The 19,686-nt window shown below is 43.6% G+C and overlaps 1 protein-coding gene across 2 annotated transcripts in view; it reads left to right on the plus strand.

The window, feature by feature from the left end:
- The window catches only part of LPIN2 (lipin 2), a 324,290-nt gene that overhangs the window by 210,205 nt on the left and 94,399 nt on the right, over positions 1-19,686 (plus strand). For both annotated transcript variants that reach the window (XM_063923550.1, XM_063923549.1), the window contains 3 exons: positions 3,430-3,537; positions 5,001-5,124; positions 12,084-12,396. In XM_063923550.1, the coding sequence (XP_063779620.1) occupies positions 3,430-3,537; positions 5,001-5,124; positions 12,084-12,396 (545 nt within the window). The remainder of the gene's footprint in view (positions 1-3,429; positions 3,538-5,000; positions 5,125-12,083; positions 12,397-19,686) is intronic.

Below are 19,686 nucleotides of genomic sequence, written 5' to 3' on the forward strand. Positions count from 1 at the left end.
GTCCCCAATTTCTCCCTAAGGTGGTGTCAGCGTTTCACCTGAACCAGCCTATTGTGGTGCCGGCGGCTACTAGTGAATTGGAGGACTCCAAGTTGCTAGACGTTGTCAGGGCCCTGAAAATATATGTTTCCAGGACGGCTGGAGTCAGAAAATCTGACTCGCTGTTTATCCTGTATGCACCCAACAAGCTGGGTGCTCCTGCTTCTAAGCAGTCTATTGCTCGCTGGATTTGTAGTACAATTCAGCTTGCACATTCTGTGGCAGGCATACCACAGCCAAAATCTGTAAATGCCCATTCCACAAGGAAGGTGGGCTCATCTTGGGCGGCTGCCCGAGGGGTCTCGGCTTTACAACTTTGCCGAGCAGCTACTTGGTCAGGGGCAAACACGTTTGCAAAATTCTACAAATTTGATACCCTGGCTGAGGAGGACCTGGAGTTCTCTCATTCGGTGCTACAGAGTCATCCGCACTCTCCCGCCCGTTTGGGAGCTTTGGTATAATCCCCATGGTCCTTACGGAGTTCCCAGCATCCACTAGGACGTTAGAGAAAATAAGAATTTACTCACCGGTAATTCTATTTCTCGTAGTCCGTAGTGGATGCTGGGCGCCCATCCCAAGTGCGGATTGTCTGCAATACTTGTAAATAGTTATTGTTAACTAAAGGGTTATTGTTGAGCCATCTGTTGAGAGGCTCAGTTGTTTTCATACTGTCAAACTGGATATAGTATCACGAGTTGTACGGTGTGATTGGTGTGGCTGGTAAGAGTCTTACCCGGGATTCTAAATCCTTCCTTATTATGTCTGCTCGTCCGGGCACAGTGTCCTAACTGGGGCTTAGAGGAGGGTCATAGTGGGAGGAGCCAGTGCACACCAGGTAGTCATAAATCTTTCTAGAGTGCCCAGCCTCCTTCGGAGCCCGCTATCCCCATGGTCCTTACGGAGTTCCCAGCATCCACTACGGACTACGAGAAATAGAATTACCGGTGAGTAAATTCTTATTTTTTTTAATTCCATGCAAAGCACACTGGCATGTTTATGCAATGGGAGGGAATGATGGGGTCGGCACCAGGGGAATTACAAAGAATTTTAACCGTTTTCGCATTTCTCTTTATTTGTTGTATGTACCGCTACAAAAACCCACTCTGTGGGTGTCCATGACACCCATAGAGTGGGAATAGAACCTGTGGCGCAGTGAGCTCAGTGGCTCGCTGCATGGTGAGCGCAGCGAGCCCACAAAGGGGCTTCGTTGCATTCACTCCTGACCCCCGCCATCATACTAGTGGCCATGATCCCGGCATCGGTATGCTGACCGCCGGGATCTCGGATGCCGGAAAACCATACCGAACCTTTTTATGCAATCATTGAGCCTTATAGGCATGTTGTTTAAGTGCTTAAGATGGATACACATTAGACGATGTTTACCCAAGACAACATCGTGGGCAACAGGGCCCGGAAGGGGAGTCAGCATCTGCAAGGTCATACCCAGACAATGATGGATCAACGGGGTGGGGAGGAGCGGGGCCATGCTGCATTCGGCAGCATTGCCCTAACTTGCGATATCGCTAGATTGTGCTACATGCAGCCCTACAGGCAATGTCTCTGATGACCCGCGGCATTGTGGGTACACACAGGACGATTTTAACAATTTGTCTTTCCGATCTGTTGGAATCAGGCAAATCATTTTAATAAATCTTCTAATGTGTACCCAGCTTTAGAGCTGGATTCAGTTAGCCGTTGGCTTGTAGCAGTGCCCTGGATTATACAGTTACAGCCCACGGTAATCACAGGCTACACTGGCTGATATATTGGCTGTTCTGTTGAACGTTTGATCTATATCGCAAGTCCGTCAGCCAGTGTGTACCAACGATATGTCTGTGAATGCCGTCGCATCGGCCCTGCAGCACACACGATGACTAATATACCTACACATATATTGGTGCATCGCTCTGTGTGTACGGGCAGTCAGCCAGCCGCTCGTACACTTCCTGCGCCAGCCAGCGATGATTGACGGCTCAACGATGGATTGGGCAGTGTGTATGCACAACACGCTGCCCAACCCGCCTATAAATATATCTGCAGATCCTTTATCAGTGTATACCCAGAATTACCGTGGCTGCGTTAACTTATAGCTCTGGTCACCTAACCCAGAATCTGTGGGTTTAACGCTCAAAGAATTGGGCTTATAATTAAATGGCTCCAGGCTAAATGGTAGGAAGTTACAAGCCCGCGGTAAGCACCACAGCAAATTAATCCAGCCCTTAGCATACCCAACTCATGGCATTTCTTAAGTCAACTTCAATTGTATTCATATTAAATTACAGCTCCATTTGTTTTTATGTGAACCTTAGTAACTGTAATAGGCCCATGTTTTCCCGCTGAACGTATTGCAGTATAAAGACAGATTTAAATTTTTAGTTTGACTTTTTCTTTTTTAACTGAATTTAAGACATGCTTTAAGAACCGTCTGTGTGTTGGTTATGTTGTGCTGCACTGTGTGTATGCTGAGTATCTAGCATGGAACAGTATTTTATTGAGACTACATTATTTGCTTACTTTTAAACTGCACCTGTCACCTAACCACAGGCGTGTTGTAATCCTAACCGACACTCTTTAGAATACAACCTATTAATGGATTATGAACAACTGGCGTCACTGAGGCACCACATACCCAAAAATATTGGTTACACTCGCAGGGATCCTCTCCACTGTGTTCAGTGAACTCCCAAGTGTATGCATTTTGTCCAGCTTTCTTGCCTATTGTCTTATTCCATAAAATTGCAGTACATTCTATCAGTCTGTAGGTGTTGCTAACTGTACTCCACATCCTTAAAAGGTTAGGAATTAGGGGGGACACAATTATCAGAACTGTATTGTGCATTTCCACTGTATATTTCTCTAAAGATACTCCCATCAGACAGATCAACACCTAACCACTGTTACAATGAATATGTAGGTAACCTGGAAGTGGTTCTGCCTCTGTTACACAGATTGCAGATAATATCAAGAGATAACCCAGGGATGTGCAATTCTCAGGAGCTGATTGCAACTGGCACATAATTATATGAGTAGTTTATTGTGTTAATGGATGCACAGGGATCTATTCAATTACTGTCAGATTTTTTAAAAAGTTGGAAAACACGTGGATCGATGGATTAGCCACAGATCCACATGTTTTGTCGGATTTGCGGGCGATTCCGACAGTTTTTTGGCCCGTTTTCAACAGTGTCAATCCGACTATAAAAAAGTCGGATCGGCATTGTCGAAAACAGGCAAAAACCTGATGGAATTTCCCGCAAATTAAATACTGAACTATCGGATCCTCAGACCCCATATCTTCAGAATACTGCGCCGGCTTCCTGATTTCTGTAATATCTTATCTGTCACACACAGTGCTAAATGTAGCACATTTTCCTTTATTTATTTTTTCAGATCATCGTCAAGCTCTGCATTAAAGGATGATGATTACAGAGAGTCTTTCATCTGCCATTCATCGGATCACTATGCTTTATCTGATGGAGACTGGTTTCCAGAGGACAGGTATTTAATGAGTTCTCCACTTACCTTATTATGCCCCAGCCTTGTATGGTGTTACACTAGTGTAGTACATTTGTCATTTTTTCTTGGGGTCGGGGAAATAAAATAAGTTCTCGGATGACATGTCTGCTCTCATAGGGCCCCATTTTATAACTGTACTCTTTACTACTGAATATCCATTGGTATTTAACATTACTTTTCTCCCTTGTGAGAACCCCATTTAACGAGACATAACCCCTTTAGCATCTTCTAAAGGGGTTATGCCCTCCTTTCAGTATTTAACAAACAGCGGTAAGCTTAGCATTGTGTATGACACAGCTTTGTGTCGCTGGATCTCGCAGAGAGGTAAGTTATGTTAAATACCAACAGCATATTCGTTCATATCATTGCGATACAAAACTTAGGGGGAGATGTACTAAGAAGTGATAAAAGTGGAGAAGTGAGCCAGTGGAGAAGTTGCCCATGGCAACCAATCAGCATTGACATAACATGTATAATTTGCATACTATAAAAGTATACAGAGCAGCTGATTGGTTGCCATGGCAACTTCTCCACTGGTTCACTTCTCCACTTTTATCACTGCTTAGCACATGTATCCCTAAGTATGCTGCTGGTAAGAAAATATTCCGCTCTATTAAATGGAGCCCTTACTTTCGGTTCATAGTTTCGGAGGGATATACCTAGTTTTCACCTTTTTTGAGTGTAGGAAAATATATTTGCACGCTGCTTCACACTGTAAGGTAGCCTGCACCGCCAGGAAAATTATAAATTTTCACGTTTAAGTTATGGGGGGAATGTAATAGGGTGTGCGAATCACGAAGAGAGTTCTCCTGGGTTTTTTTTTTTTTAAGTGGCAATCATTTACATGGCAAAACCAGTTGATTTTGTCATGTAAATGTTTTCCACTTTAAAATAACAGGAGAACTCTCAAAATCTCTCACTTCCTGATTCGTACACCCTATTACATTCCCCCCATGCACTTAGATTTCAAGTCTCTGTAAAGCGTTCATCAGTGATGAGCACTGACTAGTGTGTGGGTATAAAAAACAAACAAACATGGAGTTCTAAAGTAAGTAAAAATAAGGGAGTCATTGTTTGCTTTTGTCATCTTAGGGCAGCTCAGTCATTAAAGTTACAGATAAAAGTATGTGTGTGAAGGGAAATATACATTATCTTAGTTTACCAGAAATAGTAGCTGGCATAGATCGGAAACTGGGGTTCAACATGTAGGTACTTTTGTAGACATCTCATGAAGACTTCTATTCATTTTATTAGTTTCCCTTTTATTAAGAAGCTTCTATTTTATTGGCACTTTAATTTACAGCAAAAGTAAAGTAGTTATACAGGGGAAGGGAGGTCTGTCTGAGGAGGCAGGCTAGTGAGTGTATATCTAATTCCATTTTGTAAAGTCTTATGTTGGTTCATTCCATATTCTAACTGACAACACTTCTTTCCTCATCACCCAGCGGTTATTCCCAATCCATGGGCCCAAAGAGTGATTCAGAGTTGGAAGTGAAGCCCACAGAATCATTGCTTAGAGCAGAGCCTCAGATGGAGTGGACGTGGGGAGGCTTTCCAGAATCTGCCAAGGTACATGGCGTTTATTCACCATGCTTTGCCGTTTTAGAGAGGGTGACCTTATATTTGTTGTCTCCTGTATCCACTTTCTTTTGTATGTGTGCAATTAAACTTTCCTATGTATTTTTCTCTGACGTCCTAGTGGATGCTGGGAACTCCGTAAGGACCATGGGGGAATAGACGGGCTCCGCAGGAGACTGGGCACTCTTAAAAGAAAGATTAGGTACTATATCTGGTGTGCACTGGCTCCTCCCTCTATGCCCCTCCTCCAGACCTCAGTTAGAATCTGTGCCCGGCCAGAGCTGGATGCGCTTAGTGGGCTCTCCTGAGCTCACTAGAAAAGAAAGTATTTGTTAGGTTTTTTATTTTCAGTGAGATCTGCTGGCAACAGACTCACTGCTACGAGGGACTGAGGGGAGAGAAGCAAACCTACCTGCTTGCAGCTAGCTTGTGCTTCTAAGGCTACTGGACACCATTAGCTCCAGAGGGATCGAACACAGGGCCCGACCTCGATCGTCCGTTCCCGGAGCCGCGCCGCCGCCCCCCTTGCAGAGCCAGAAGACGGAAGATAAAGATGAAAAACGGCGGCTGAAGACTCCTGTCTTCATTAAGGTAGCGCACAGCACTGCAGCTGTGCGCCATTGCTCCCATAGCACACCACACACTCCGGTCACTGTTGGGTGCAGGGCGCTGGGGGGGGGCGCCCTGGGCAGCAATTAGTTTACCTTTTGGCACAAATGGCACATAATACAGTGTATAACACTGTATATGTGCAAAAAACCCCGCCATTAACATTATAAAAAGCGGGAGAAGCCCGCCGCTGAAGGGGCGGGGCTATCTTCCTCAGCACAGCCAGCGCCATTTTCTCTTCACAGCTCCGCTGGAAGGACGCTCCCCAGGCTCTCCCCTGCAGTATTCAGTACAACAAGGGTAAAAAAGAGAGGGGGGGCACATAAATTTAGGCGCAAATTGGTCTTAATAAGCAGCTATTGGGAAAAATCACTCGGTATAGTGATAATCCCTGTGTTATATAGCGCTGTGGTGTGTGCTGGCATACTCTCTCTCTGTCTCCCCAAAGGACTTTGTGGGGTCCTGTCCTAAGTCAGAGCATTCCCTGTGTGTGTGCGGTGTGTCGGTACGGCTGTGTCGACATGTTTGATGTGGAGGGCTACGTGGAGGCGGAGCAGGAGCCGATAAGTGTGATGTCGCCCCCTACGGGGCCGACACCGGAGTGGATGGATATGTGGAAGGTATTAACCGACAGTGTCAACTCTTTACATAAAAGGTTTGATGACGTAACAGCCTTGGGACAGCCGGCATCTCAGCCCGCGCCTGCCCAGGCGTCTGAGGCCATCAGGGGCTCAAAAACGCCCGCTAGCTCAGATGGCAGACACAGATGTCGACACGGAGTCTGACTCCAGTGTAGACGAGGATGAGACAAATGTACAGTCCACAAGGGCCATCCGATGCATGATTACGGCAATGAAAAATGTGTTACACATTTCTGACATTAACCCGATTACCACTAAAAAGGGTATTATGTTTGGGGAGAAAAAGCAGCCAGTGACTTTTCCCCCATCTGATGAATTAAATGAATTGTGTGAAGAAGCGTGGTGTTCCCCTGATAAGAAACTAGTGATTTCTAAGAGGTTACTGATGGCGTACCCTTTCCCGCCAACGGATAGGTTACGCTGGGAGACATCCCCTAGGGTGGACAAGGCGCTCACACGATTATCTAAAAGGGTGGCACTGCCGTCTCAGGATACGGCCGCCCTAAAGGAGCCTGCAGATAGAAAGCAGGAGGCTATCCTGAAGTCTGTATATACACACTCAGGTACTATACTGAGACCTGCTATTGCTTCAGCATGGATGTGTAGTGCTGCAGCAGCATGGTCTGATACCCTGTCAGACAACATTGATACCCTCGACAGGGATGCTATTTTGCTGACCATAGAGCATATAAAGGACATTGTCTTGTATATGAGGGATGCACAGAGGGACATTTGCCGGCTGGCATCTAGAATTAATGCAATGTCCATTTCTGCCAGGAGAGTATTATGGACTCGGCAGTGGACAGGTGAAGCTGATTCTAAAAGGCACATGGAGGTTTTGCCTTATAAGGGTGAGGAATTGTTTGGGGACGGTCTCTCGGACCTCGTATCCACAGCAACAGCTGGGAAGTCGACTTTTTTACCTCAGGTTTCCTCACAGCCTAAGAAAGCACCGTATTATCAAGTACAGTCCTTTCGGCCTCAGAAAGGCAAGCGGGTCAGAGGCGCATCCTTTCTGCCCAGAGGCAGGGGTAGAGGGAAAAAGCTGCACCAGACAGCCAGTTCCCAGGAACAAAAATCCTCCCCTGCTTCCACTATGTCCACCGCATGACGCTGGGGCTCCACAGGTGGAGCCAGGTGCGGTGGGGGCGCGTCTCCGGAACTTCAGCGACCAGTGGGTTCGCTCACAGGTGGATCTCTGGGTTCTACAAGTGGTATCTCAGATACATGCTGGAGTTCGAGGCGACTCCCCCTCGCCGTTACCTCAAATCAGCCTTGCCAGCGGCTCCCAGAGAAAGGGAGGTAGTGCTGGCGGCTATTCACAAGCTGTACCTTCAGCAGGTGATAATCAAGGTTCCCCTCCTTCAACAGGGACGGGGTTACTATTCCACAATGTTTGTGGTGCCGAAACCAGACGGTTCGGTGAGACCCATTCTAAATTTGAAATCCTTGAACACTTATGTAAGGAAGTTCAAGTTCAAAATGGAATCGCTCAGGGCGGTTATTGCAAGCCTGGAAGAGGGAGATTTTATGGTGTCGCTGGACATCAAGGACGCTTATCTGCATGTCCCCATTTACCCACCTCACCAGGAGTACCTCAGGTTTGTGGTACAGGACTGTCATTACCAATTCCAGACGTTGCCGTTTGGTCTGTCCACGGCACCGAGGGTATTTACCAAGGTAATGGCCGAAATGATGATACTCCTTCGGAAGAAGGGAGTTATAATTATCCCGTACTTGGACGATCTCCTTATAAAGGCGAGGTCCAAGGAGCAGTTGTTAGTCAACGTAGCACTATCTCGGGAAGTGCTGCAACAGCACGGCTGGATTCTGAATATCCCAAAGTCGCAGCTGATTCCTGCGACGCGTCTGCTGTTCTTGGGCATGATTCTGGACACAGAACAGAAGAAGGTGTTTCTCCCGGTGGAGAAGGCCCAGGAATTGTCATCTCTGGTCAATCACTGCACGCGAGTCCTGGGAAAGATGGTAGCTTCTTACGAAGCAATTCCCTTCGGCAGATTCCATGCAAGGATCTTTCAGTGGGATCTGTTAGACAAGTGGTCCGGATCGCATCTTCAGATGCATCGGCTGATCACCCTCTCCCCGAGGGCCAGGGTGTCTCTGCTGTGGTGGCTGCAGAAGGCTAATCTTCTCGAGGGCCGCAGATTCGGCATACAGGACTGGGTCCTGGTGACCACGGATGCAAGCCTCCGAGGTTGGAGGGCAGTCACTCAGGGAAGGAACTTCCAAGGACTGTGGTCAAGTCAGGAGACTTCCCTTCACATAAATATTCTGGAACTAAGGGCCATTTACAACGCCCTGAGTCAAGCAGAACCCCTGCTTCAAAACCAACCGGTGCTGATTCAGTCAGACAACATCACGGCGGTCGCCCATGTAAACCGACAGGGCAGCACAAGAAGCAGGATGGCGATGGCAGAAGCCACAAGGATTCTCCGATGGGTGGAGAATCACGTGCTAGCACTGTCAGCAGTGTTCATTCTGGGAGTGGACAACTGGGAAGCAGACTTCCTCAGCAGACACGACCTCCACCCGGGAGAGTGGGGACTTCATCCAGAAGTCTTCACACTGATTGTAAATCGTTGGGAACGGCCACAGGTAGACATGATGGCGTCCCGTCTCAACAAAAAGCTAAAAAAATATTGCGCCAGGTCAAGGGACCCTCAGGCGATAGCTGTGGACGCACTAGTGACACCGTGGGTGTACCAGTCGGTTTATGTGTTCCCTCCTCTTCCTCTCATACCCAAGGTACTGAGGATTGTAAGAAAGAGAGGAGTAAGAACTATACTCATCGTTCCGGATTGGCCAAGAAGAACTTGGTACCCAGAACTACAAGAAATTATCTCAGAGGACCCATGGCCTCTGCCTCTCAGACAGGACCTGTTACAACAGGGGCCCTGTCTGTTCCAAGACTTACCGCGGCTGCGTTTGACGGCATGGCGGTTGAACGCCGGATCCTATCGGAAAAGGGCATTCCAGATGAAGTGATTCCTACGCTGATAAAGGCTAGGAAAGACGTGACAGCACAACATTATCACCGTATATGGCGAAAATATGTTGCTTGGTGTGAGGCCAGGAAGGCCCCTACGGAAGAATTCCAGCTGGGTCGATTCCTGCACTTCCTACAGTCAGGAGTGACTATGGGCCTAAAATTAGGATCCATAAAGGTCCAGATTTCGGCCCTATCTATTTTCTTTCAAAAAGAACTGGCTTCACTGCCTGAAGTTCAGACGTTTGCATATTCAGCCCCCTTTTGTGCCTCCAGTGGCACCTTGGGATCTTAACGTTGTGTTGGATTTCCTGAAATCCCACTGGTTTGAGCCACTTAAGACCGTGGAGCTAAAATATCTCACGTGGAAAGTGGTCATGCTATTGGCCTTCGCTTCGGCTAGGCGTGTGTCAGAATTGGCGGCTTTGTCGTGTAAAAGCCCTTATCTGATCTTCCATATGGACAGGGCAGAATTGAGGATTCGTCCCCAATTTCTCCCTAAGGTGGTATCAGCGTTTCATTTGAACCAACCTATTGTGGTGCCTGCGGCTACTAGGGACTTGGAGGACTCCAAGTTTACTAGATGTAGTCAGGGCTTTGAAAATATATATAGCCAGGACGGCTGGAGTCAGGAAAACTGACTCGCTGTTTATCCTGCATGCGCCCAACAAGCTGGGTGCTCCTGCTTCAAAGCAAACTATTGCGCGCTGGATCTGTAGCACGATTCAGCAAGCTCATTCTGCGGCAGGATTGCCGCATCCTAAATCAGTAAAAGCCCATTCCACAAGGAAGGTGGGCTCTTCTTAAGCGGCTTCTTACAGCTTTGCCGAGCTGCTACTTGGTCGGGTTCAAACACATTTGCTAAGTTCTACAAGTTTGATTCCCTGGCTGAGGAGGACCTTGCCTTTGCTCATTCGGTGCTGCAGAGTCATCCGCACTCTCCCGCCCGTTTGGGATCTTTGGTATAATCCCATTGGTCCTTACGGAGTTCCCAGCATCCACTAGGACGTCAGAGAAAATAAGAATTTACTCACCGGTAATTCTATTTCTCGTAGTCCGTAGTGGATGCTGGGCGCCCGTTCCAAGTGCGGACTCTCTGCAATACATGTATATAGTTATTGCTTAACTAAAGGGTTATTGTTATGAGCCATCTTTTACTGAGGCTCAGTTGTTGTTCATACTGTTAACTGGGTATGGTTATCACGAGTTGTACAGTGTGATTGGTGTGGCTGGTATGAGTCTTACCCTGGATTCCAAATCCTTTCCTGGTAATGTCAGCTCTTCCGGGCACAGTTTCCCTAACTGAGGTCTGGAGGAGGGGCATAGAGGGAGGAGCCAGTGCACACCAGATATAGTACCTAATCTTTCTTTTAAGAGTGCCCAGTCTCCTGCGGAGCCCGTCTATTCCCCCATGGTCCTTACGGAGTTCCCAGCATCCACTACGGACTACGAGAAATAGAATTACCGGTGAGTAAATTCTTATTATATTGCACAACTTTCTATTGAGCATTGTCATGGTGCCAGGGAGATCTCCCAGACACAAGAAAAGTAACTGACAGACCACTTAGGATGGACAGACTGAGTAAATAAGGGACATGTGGGAATAATTGGGGGTGGAGGCGGGGGGGAGGGGGTGGATTGGCCACAGATGGTGCGGCTGTGGTAGTTATACAGAGGGAGTGAGGATCTGGTGAAAGACTTGTCCATTGTCCAATAGGCTAGTATAGTTATATTATCAGTAACAAGCAAATGTGAACCTTTCATTTAGTATGTGGAAATTGTAAAGAAACGGAGTACAACTTCCAGCACATTGCACAGTCCCACCTACATTGGAGTCTTTATTACAGAGACCCAGGCCCATTACGTATGTTGCCTAGACTCTGGCACTGGAGCCAGGTGTGCACAGCAATACCATACAGCCAGAATCATATTATCAATTTTCAGCTTTCAAAACTATTCTTGTGTTTTCACCCAGGGAGAGTTTGAGTTGTCACTGTTATGTGTGGGAATGCAGAGTGAGTTGTGAATGGTTGTAAGCCACAATATTTACAATATAATTTATGTGCACAAGAGTAAATGTCTTTACCTTTGTATGCAAAATTGTTGTAACTTTTGAATCATAACTGCTATTTTCAAATCTGTTTGCAAATTCTAATGTTGATTGACATGTTACACGACCCCCTTTCCATTTGAAAAAACTGACTTAGATTCAAGATGGCCGATTTCACGATGGCACCCATGTTCGGTACATACCCTAAAAGATAGCCACCTCACCCATACCTTACTGAAGTATTCAGTTTTCCCATTTCGTGCACAGTTTTTGAAACAAAAGGGTGTACTGCGACTCTTGAATCACCCTGTATAGTGAACTATAGCATACTTATAATTGCAAGATGCACTTTTCCTGTTCCCTAATTTGCATCCCTGTAATGGAAGTTGTTGTGATGGAATGTGTATGTAAGACTAGCCATGTGTGTGGCTCACTAGACATTTATATTCAGTAAGCATTCTGTGAAATAACATTGTGCATGAGTTTTACATTTTAGAAAGTGAAAGGGTCAAATACACTACAATTATCTGTAATACTTTGGAAACATTTCCTGTACTAACAGCTTTTATTTTAAACAATTATGTAATAATTATCACCTCTCTAAGGATTTACACTGCCAGTAACAGAATTCCTGTCTTTCAAGGTTTACAAGAAGCAAAGAACAGACCACCTACGAACAGCCACAATTACACCCTCTGAGAACACGCACTTTAGGGTGATCAGCTCGGAGGCTTTGTCCGGGGCAGCTGATGAAGAATCTATAGAGGACTCTGTTTGTACTGTGCTAAAACCAGAACCACGACCCCATTCTCTCAGTATTCATGTAGATACAGAGCAGCTGCCAGCAGCTGAAACCACCCCGAGCTCCCCAGAGGAAATCCTTCCACTGGAGGCTGTGGATACAGTGACTGATATGAAGACTTCATTAAAAACAGACTCTCCATCCAAGAAGAAAGGTACACATCGCACTGCAAATCTGCCTACTGTTAATCATAAACCCTACTTTGTGCTTGGCAACTCACACTCATTAATCGGGTTAGAGCAACCTGAAAATGACAGCCCTGTGCAATGAGCATTCCAAGTGACAGGTGGCCTGGCAGCAAATCATGATGTTACCACTGCATTCCTATTTGCTGCCACACTGTCTGTGTGGCCATGGAGCATATAGTCTTGTGAGCCACTAGGATACTCTGTATTTTATATACAGGTTGAGTATCCCTTATCCAAAATGCTCGGGACCAGAGGTATTTTGGATATGAGATTTTTCCGTATTTTGAAATAATTGCATACCATAATGAGATATCATGGTGATGGGACCTAAATCTAAGCACAGAATGCATTTATGTTTCATATACACCTTATACACACAGCCTGAAGGTCATTTTAGCCAATATTTTTTATAACTTTGTGCATTAAACAAAGTGTGTGTACATTCACACAATTCATTTATGTTTCTTATACACCTTATACACACAGCCTGAAGGTCATTTAATACAATATTTTTAATAACTTTGTATTAAACAAAGTTTGTGTACATTGAGCCATCAAAAAACAAAAGTTTCACTATCCCACTCTCACTCAAAAAAGTCCGTATTTCGGAATATTCCTTATTTCGGATATTTGGATATGGGATACTCAACCTGTATTAGTAACTAGAATGCTGTATTACACAGTGGTTACCAAGCTCCATGACAGTCACTAGGGTGGTCTCTATATTTCTATTGTTTACTTGGATGCTGTCTGTGTTGCATGTATATAGATCACTTAGATATCTGTAATGAGTATTTGCTGCTAGGATGCTCATTGTATTGTATGGTGGACACTGAGAGCTATGTGTTTGTTATGCAGTTTTACATGTTTGCTCCCAGAATGTAAGTATCACAAGTTTCTTCTCATTTATTTCAATAGCGAAATCTTTTCAATAGGGTTCCAGAAATTATAATGTACTGACAGTGTAGAAACGTTGTTGAAATGAAGGTCCAATTGAAATGTAGGGGATAATCTTCATATATTAAATAAACAATCTTCCACCATTCGTGGAGCTGGGTATCCTTGGCTAGCTTTAACAAATGCAGGTGGGCAACAAGCTTGGGGGCCTCATACTAGAGAAACCAACCTCAAAGCAGAAACCTGTATAATGGAGTCGCAAAGGGACATCTAATTACAATCAACCCAGACAAGAATATTGTGGCGTTAGGAGGTTACTTTCTTTATCACCCCTGTGTAATGGTGAGGGGCCTATAAGAATTGGTTCCATTATATTAAAAACGTAAGGAAAAAAAAAAAAAAAAAACACATTTGTTGAATAAAATATGTTTAAATCATGGCTAAACAGATGGTGACCAGTTTTTTTGTTTTGTTATTTGTTTAGTACTAAATTAATTATAAAGAGAATGTTATTGTACAGTGGTATATTCTTCTTGTAATCCATTTGAGGTCCTTCCTGTAATCCTAGTATACAGTACTTCTTGGTACAGGAGGTTGAGTATCCCTTATCCAAAATTAAAAAACCCACGTTTTTTGGTCCCCTACTGAGATAATTACATAAATATTATATATATTACATAGATTATTTTATAAATATATATATTTAAAGATAATATATATATATATATATATATATAAAGACAAATACTCTCCCTCTGCGCTTTAACACAACAAGAAAATGGGGAATTAGATATGGCTGCCCAAATTCCGCTAAGTCCCTTGTTAGGAGGGACTAAAAATAGGAATATGTAGCAATAGAGGAATAGGCGCCTTTGGGATGTATTTCCTCCCAATAATAAATAGGATTCAGCAGGAATCTCTAGACGTATATTAATATATGTTTGCTCAATATTTTAGAGCATAAAAATCACATTAACATGTTCCATATACAATTTATTAAAACATAAAAACACAAGCAATGGTACAATGAATTAAGTATCCATCCTTAACAAATGACACCGAACAATTATACAGAGGACAAGTAGAATAACTTTTACAGACTCCTCCTTCTCCTTATAGCAAGTTTGGAGATTGGTGTGACAAATAGAAAAACCCAACGCGTTTCGTCTTGCTCAAAGACTTCATCAGGGGTATATCTATAAGCGTAAAATAATTTATCAGAATATTCCACTAACTATACATATATACAAAAATAAAGATATAAAAAATGGGAACATGTCAATAGATGAAAAAGGTACAGGAACATGCAAAAACAGAGCTGGATAATAAAGTGCAAATCTACACCAATCGGGAACACTTACTACAGTAAAGTACTTTCAAATAAGTTGACAATGAGTCACAAAGGTTAATGATTATACACAGAAGAAAAGAGAAAGAAATAGAAGAAGAATGAGAACATCAGAACATGTCAAGGAAACTTCATATGACATACCTCGAATGCTTGATAAAAATTGATAGACTGTCACATGAATTAACACATAGGCGTTCAGGATACTTGAATACTACCCACACATCAGTGGGATATATAGATGAAAAATAGATTGGGCCTAGTTAGGGAAATATTAGTTTTAGTAACTTTAAAACCACATGATATGTACATAATAACTAATTTATAAATCAATCAGTGTGCTGGTGAATGGGAACACATACCTTTTATTTCAAATGCTTGACTGACAAGTTCAAATACACAGGTCTAACAAGGGTTCATATAGATGTGTGACCTGATAAAATTATTGATATTAGCCAATTAGAGAGAGAATCTCACTGGTCTATATAAATTCAAGAGGCTTACCAAGTAAATTTATATTCTCTAGGACATTAAAAATGCAGAATTTTGATAGGGAATATCTACCAATCTAAACCGCCTCAACACAAATCTTAGACTCAAACCGTTTTATTTATTTATATATATAGTACTGGTATTACAATTAACTTCCCTCATTGTCTATATGAATTCTAATTCACAGTAACATAATACCATAAAAGATGTGGGAATAATTACAGACCAATCAAAATAGTAAATGGAGCCATACCCTAAAATATGGCTCCATTTACTATTTTGATTGGTCTGTAATTATTCCCACATCTTTTATGGTATTATGTTACTGTGGATTAGAATTCATATAGATATATCTATCTGATGTGTGGGTAGTATTCAAGTATCCTGAACGCCTATGTGTTAATTCATGTGACAGTCTATCAATTTTTATCAAGCATTCGAGGTATGTCATATGAAGTTTCCTTGACATGTTCTGATGTTCTCATTCTTCTTCTATTTCTTTCTCTTTTCTTCTGTGTATAATCATTAACCTTTGTGACTCATTGTCAACTTATTTGAAAGTACTTTACTGTAGTAAGTGTTCCCGATTGGTGTAGATTTGCACTTTATTATCCAGCTCTGTTTTTGCATGTTCCTGTACCTTTTTCATCTATTGACATGTTCCCATTTTTTATATCTTTATTTTTGTATATATGTATAGTTAGTGGAATATTCTGATAAATTATTTTACGCTTATAGATATACCCCTGATGAAGTCTTTGAGCAAGACGAAACGCGTTGGGTTTTTCTATTTGTCACACCAATCTCCAAACTTGCTATAAGGAGAAGGAGGAGTCTGTAAAAGTTATTCTACTTGTCCTCTGTATAATTGTTCGGTGTCATTTGTTAAGGATGGATACTTAATTCATTGTACCATTGCTTGTGTTTTTATGTTTTAATAAATTGTATATGGAACATGTTAATGTGATTTTTATGCTCTAAAATATTGAGCAAACATATATTAATATACGTCTAGAGATTCCTGCTGAATCCTATTTATTATTGGGAGGAAATACATCCCAAAGGCGCCTATTCCTCTATTGCTACATATATATATATATATATATATATATATATATATATATATTACATATGTCATTATCTCAGTAGGGGACCCAGAAATGTGGGTTTTTGGATAAGGGATACGCAACCTGTAATACACAGAAAATGACCGTCATTTTTAATCCAAGCAACCTTCATATAATCTATGGAAAATTATGTTATAAATTTCCCACTGCATAATGACAGACTTCAGTTTGATTGGCTACCGGTGAGGGGTGTCCCTGGGACAACTTGCTTACACATAGGGTTTATTTCAGTTGTTGGTCACACTTACGGTAGCCACAAGATCACATTTTATTTTGTTTGTATGCCCATTAGGCATAATTAGGGTGATTTGGTGTGCCATTGCTGGCGATTTCATGTCTTTGCAATAGCACATCTTGGGCAAGTCACTGCAACACCCGCAATTGATTTCACTCCATAGAGTCATATTACTGTAATCTCTGATGTGGGGAAACAATTTACCAATGGTGCGTACCACCATTCATATCAATGACAAGTCAGTGAGCCTTTTCCTGCATGATGACATGCTGTGAAAACGCTGACATGGAACAAGCAGCAGCCAGAAAAGCCTTACTGCATCACAGACCTATCCAAACGCAAGTATGAACACTGACCTGGATTCTACTTTTACATTCTTTCTTTCTTTGTGTGTGTGTGTGTGTGTGTGTGTGTGTGTGTGTGTGTTGCATATTTCAAGCACCAGCTGATAAGGGCCCTTAATACACAGTGAGATATTCTAATCACTTTCTAACAAATTACACAGAAAATTGCATCTTAAATGTTTTTGGTGCTTGTTTAATGAAACCGTAAATGCACCACTGGCTATAATAGTTGATTATGTGCCCTTTTAGCACGTCTTGTTACTATTTTGTTTAAGTATCATTCTCTCACCCAATCCACCACACAGAGAGCTGCTTTAGCATTGGATGATTGATGGCTCCCAAACAACACTTCGATGTCAGGGCTTTGGCGTGGCCATTCCAAAACACTCCTCTTCCCCCATAGTCCTTCTGTTGTGAGATCCACTTTCAGTAAAGCTTCATCTGTTTGACAGCTGCCGTGAAGTGCTTACTGGCACATTGAGAGATCATGGCTGACTCAGTGATTCTGGTGTTGACATTCTAACTACATACCATCCACCCAAGTGATCGCTATTAAACTGCAGTTATAAACCAGGTTTCTTTGTGTGACCTCCCATATAGACCCGCTGTAGTCAGTCCCTCTGACTTGTGACTCATGGACTCTGGCACTGGCTGTGGAAAGAGAGTTGTAGATCCCTTAATGCTAACCTGCAATTCTTGGATGATACTTGTAACATCTTTTGGTCAGCATTTGTGCCAAGCTTGTTGGCATGTCTAACTCTTGTTATGTTGCCAGTGATCTGGAATGTTTTCTAGTTCTTTTCTTACCATTTTGAGGAATGATTGACTTGATTTGCCATTGTTTTTTAACCCCTTTCAGACTTGCATCTATCATGCCCTATTACTACTTCTAATGATCATTTCATGTTGTGTTCTTTCTTACCTGAGGCCAGTTCTTCTTCATTGTTATTTAAATCTGGATCATTTAAGTAACGCGTAATGATTTGTTAATTGTTTTCACTGTTTCTTATCTCTTTTATTTTCTGTCCCTGTTGTTTTAATCCACTTAGCAGACTATAGGGGTACATTTACTAAGCAGTGGTAAGAACGGAGAAGTGAGCCAGTGGAGAAACTTCCCCATCAACCAATCAGCAGCTCTGTTTCATTTTATAGTATGCAAATGATAGATGTTACTTCAGTGCTGATTGGTTGCCATGGGCACTTATCCACTCTTCTCACTGCTTAGTAAATGGGTTCCGATATGAATGGTCAACCATGTTATGGTCGACAGTCATTAGGTCGACCACTATTGGTCGACATTAACATGGTTGACGTGGACACATGGTCGACACATGAAAATTGTCGACACATGAAAGGTCGACATATGAAAAGGTCGACATGCGTTTTTTAACTTTTTTGGGTGTCGTTCTTTGCGTGAAGTGACTGGGAACCCCAATTAGTGCACCGCGTCCCCTCGCATGGCTCGCTTCGCTCGCCATGCTTCGGGCATGGTGCCTTCGCTCCGCTACCGCCTCACTCGGCACACTTTACCATTCCAATCGTAGTCCATGTGAATCGTAAAGTATGGAAAAGTTCCCCAAAAGAAAAAAAAGTTAAAAAAAAACTCATGTCGACCTTTTCATGTGTCGACCTTTCATGTGTCGACCATTATTATTATTATTATTTTTATTACCAGTTATTTATATAGCGCACACATATTCCGCAGCGCTTTACAGAGAATATTCGGTCATTCACATCAGTCCCTGCCCCAGTGGAGCTTACAATCTATATTCCCTATCACATGTACACGCACACATATTCATGCTAGGGTTAATTTTGTTGGGAGCCAATTAACCTACCAGTATATTTCTCTGACGTCCTAGTGGATGCTGGGAACTCCGTAAGGACCATGGGGAATAGCGGCTCCGCAGGAGACTGGGCACAAAAGTAAAAGCTTTAGGACTACCCGGTGTGCACTGGCTCCTCCCCCTATGACCCTCCTCCAAGCCTCAGTTAGATTTTTGTGCCCGGCCGAGAAGGGTGCATTCTAGGAGGCTCTCCTGAGTTTCTTAGAAAAAGTTTAGTTTTAGGTTTTTTATTTTCAGTGAGACCTGCTGGCAACAGGCTCACTGCATCGAGGGACTAAGGGGAGAAGAAGCGAACCTGCCTGCTTGCAGCCAGCTTGGGCTTCTTAGGCTACTGGACACCATTAGCTCCAGAGGGACCGAACACAGGCCCAGCCTCGGAGTCCGGTCCCAGAGCCGCGCCGCCGGCCCCCTTACAGAGCCAGAAGCAAGAAGAGGTCCGGAAAAATCGGCGGCAGAAGACATCAGTCTTTAACAAGGTAGCGCACAGCACTGCAGCTGTGCGCCATTGCTCCTCAGGCACACTTCACACTCCGGTCACTGAGGGTGCAGGGCGCTAGGGGGGGGCGCCCTGAGCAGCAATGTAAAACACCTTGGCTGGCGAAAATACACCACATATAACCCCCAGGGCTATATGGATGTATTTTAACCCCTGCCAGAATTCACCAAAAAGCGGGAGAAAAGGCCGCCGAGAAGGGGGCGGAGCCTATCTCCTCAGCACACTGGCGCCATTTTCCATCACAGCTCCGCTGGAAGGACGTCTCCCTGACTCTCCCTTGCAGTCCTGCACTACAGAAAAGGGTAAAAAAGAGAGGGGGGGCACTAATTTGGCGCAGTTTTGATAATAACAGCAGCTATGAAGGGAAAAGCACGTTATATAGTGGTATTCCTGTCTATATATAGCGCTCTGGTGTGTGCTGGCATACTCTCCCTCTGTCTCCCCAAAGGGCTAGTGGGGTCCTGTCCTCT

The sequence above is a fragment of the Pseudophryne corroboree genome, chromosome 5, assembly GCF_028390025.1.
Source record: "Pseudophryne corroboree isolate aPseCor3 chromosome 5, aPseCor3.hap2, whole genome shotgun sequence".
In the NCBI taxonomy this organism is placed as follows: domain Eukaryota; kingdom Metazoa; phylum Chordata; class Amphibia; order Anura; family Myobatrachidae; genus Pseudophryne; species Pseudophryne corroboree.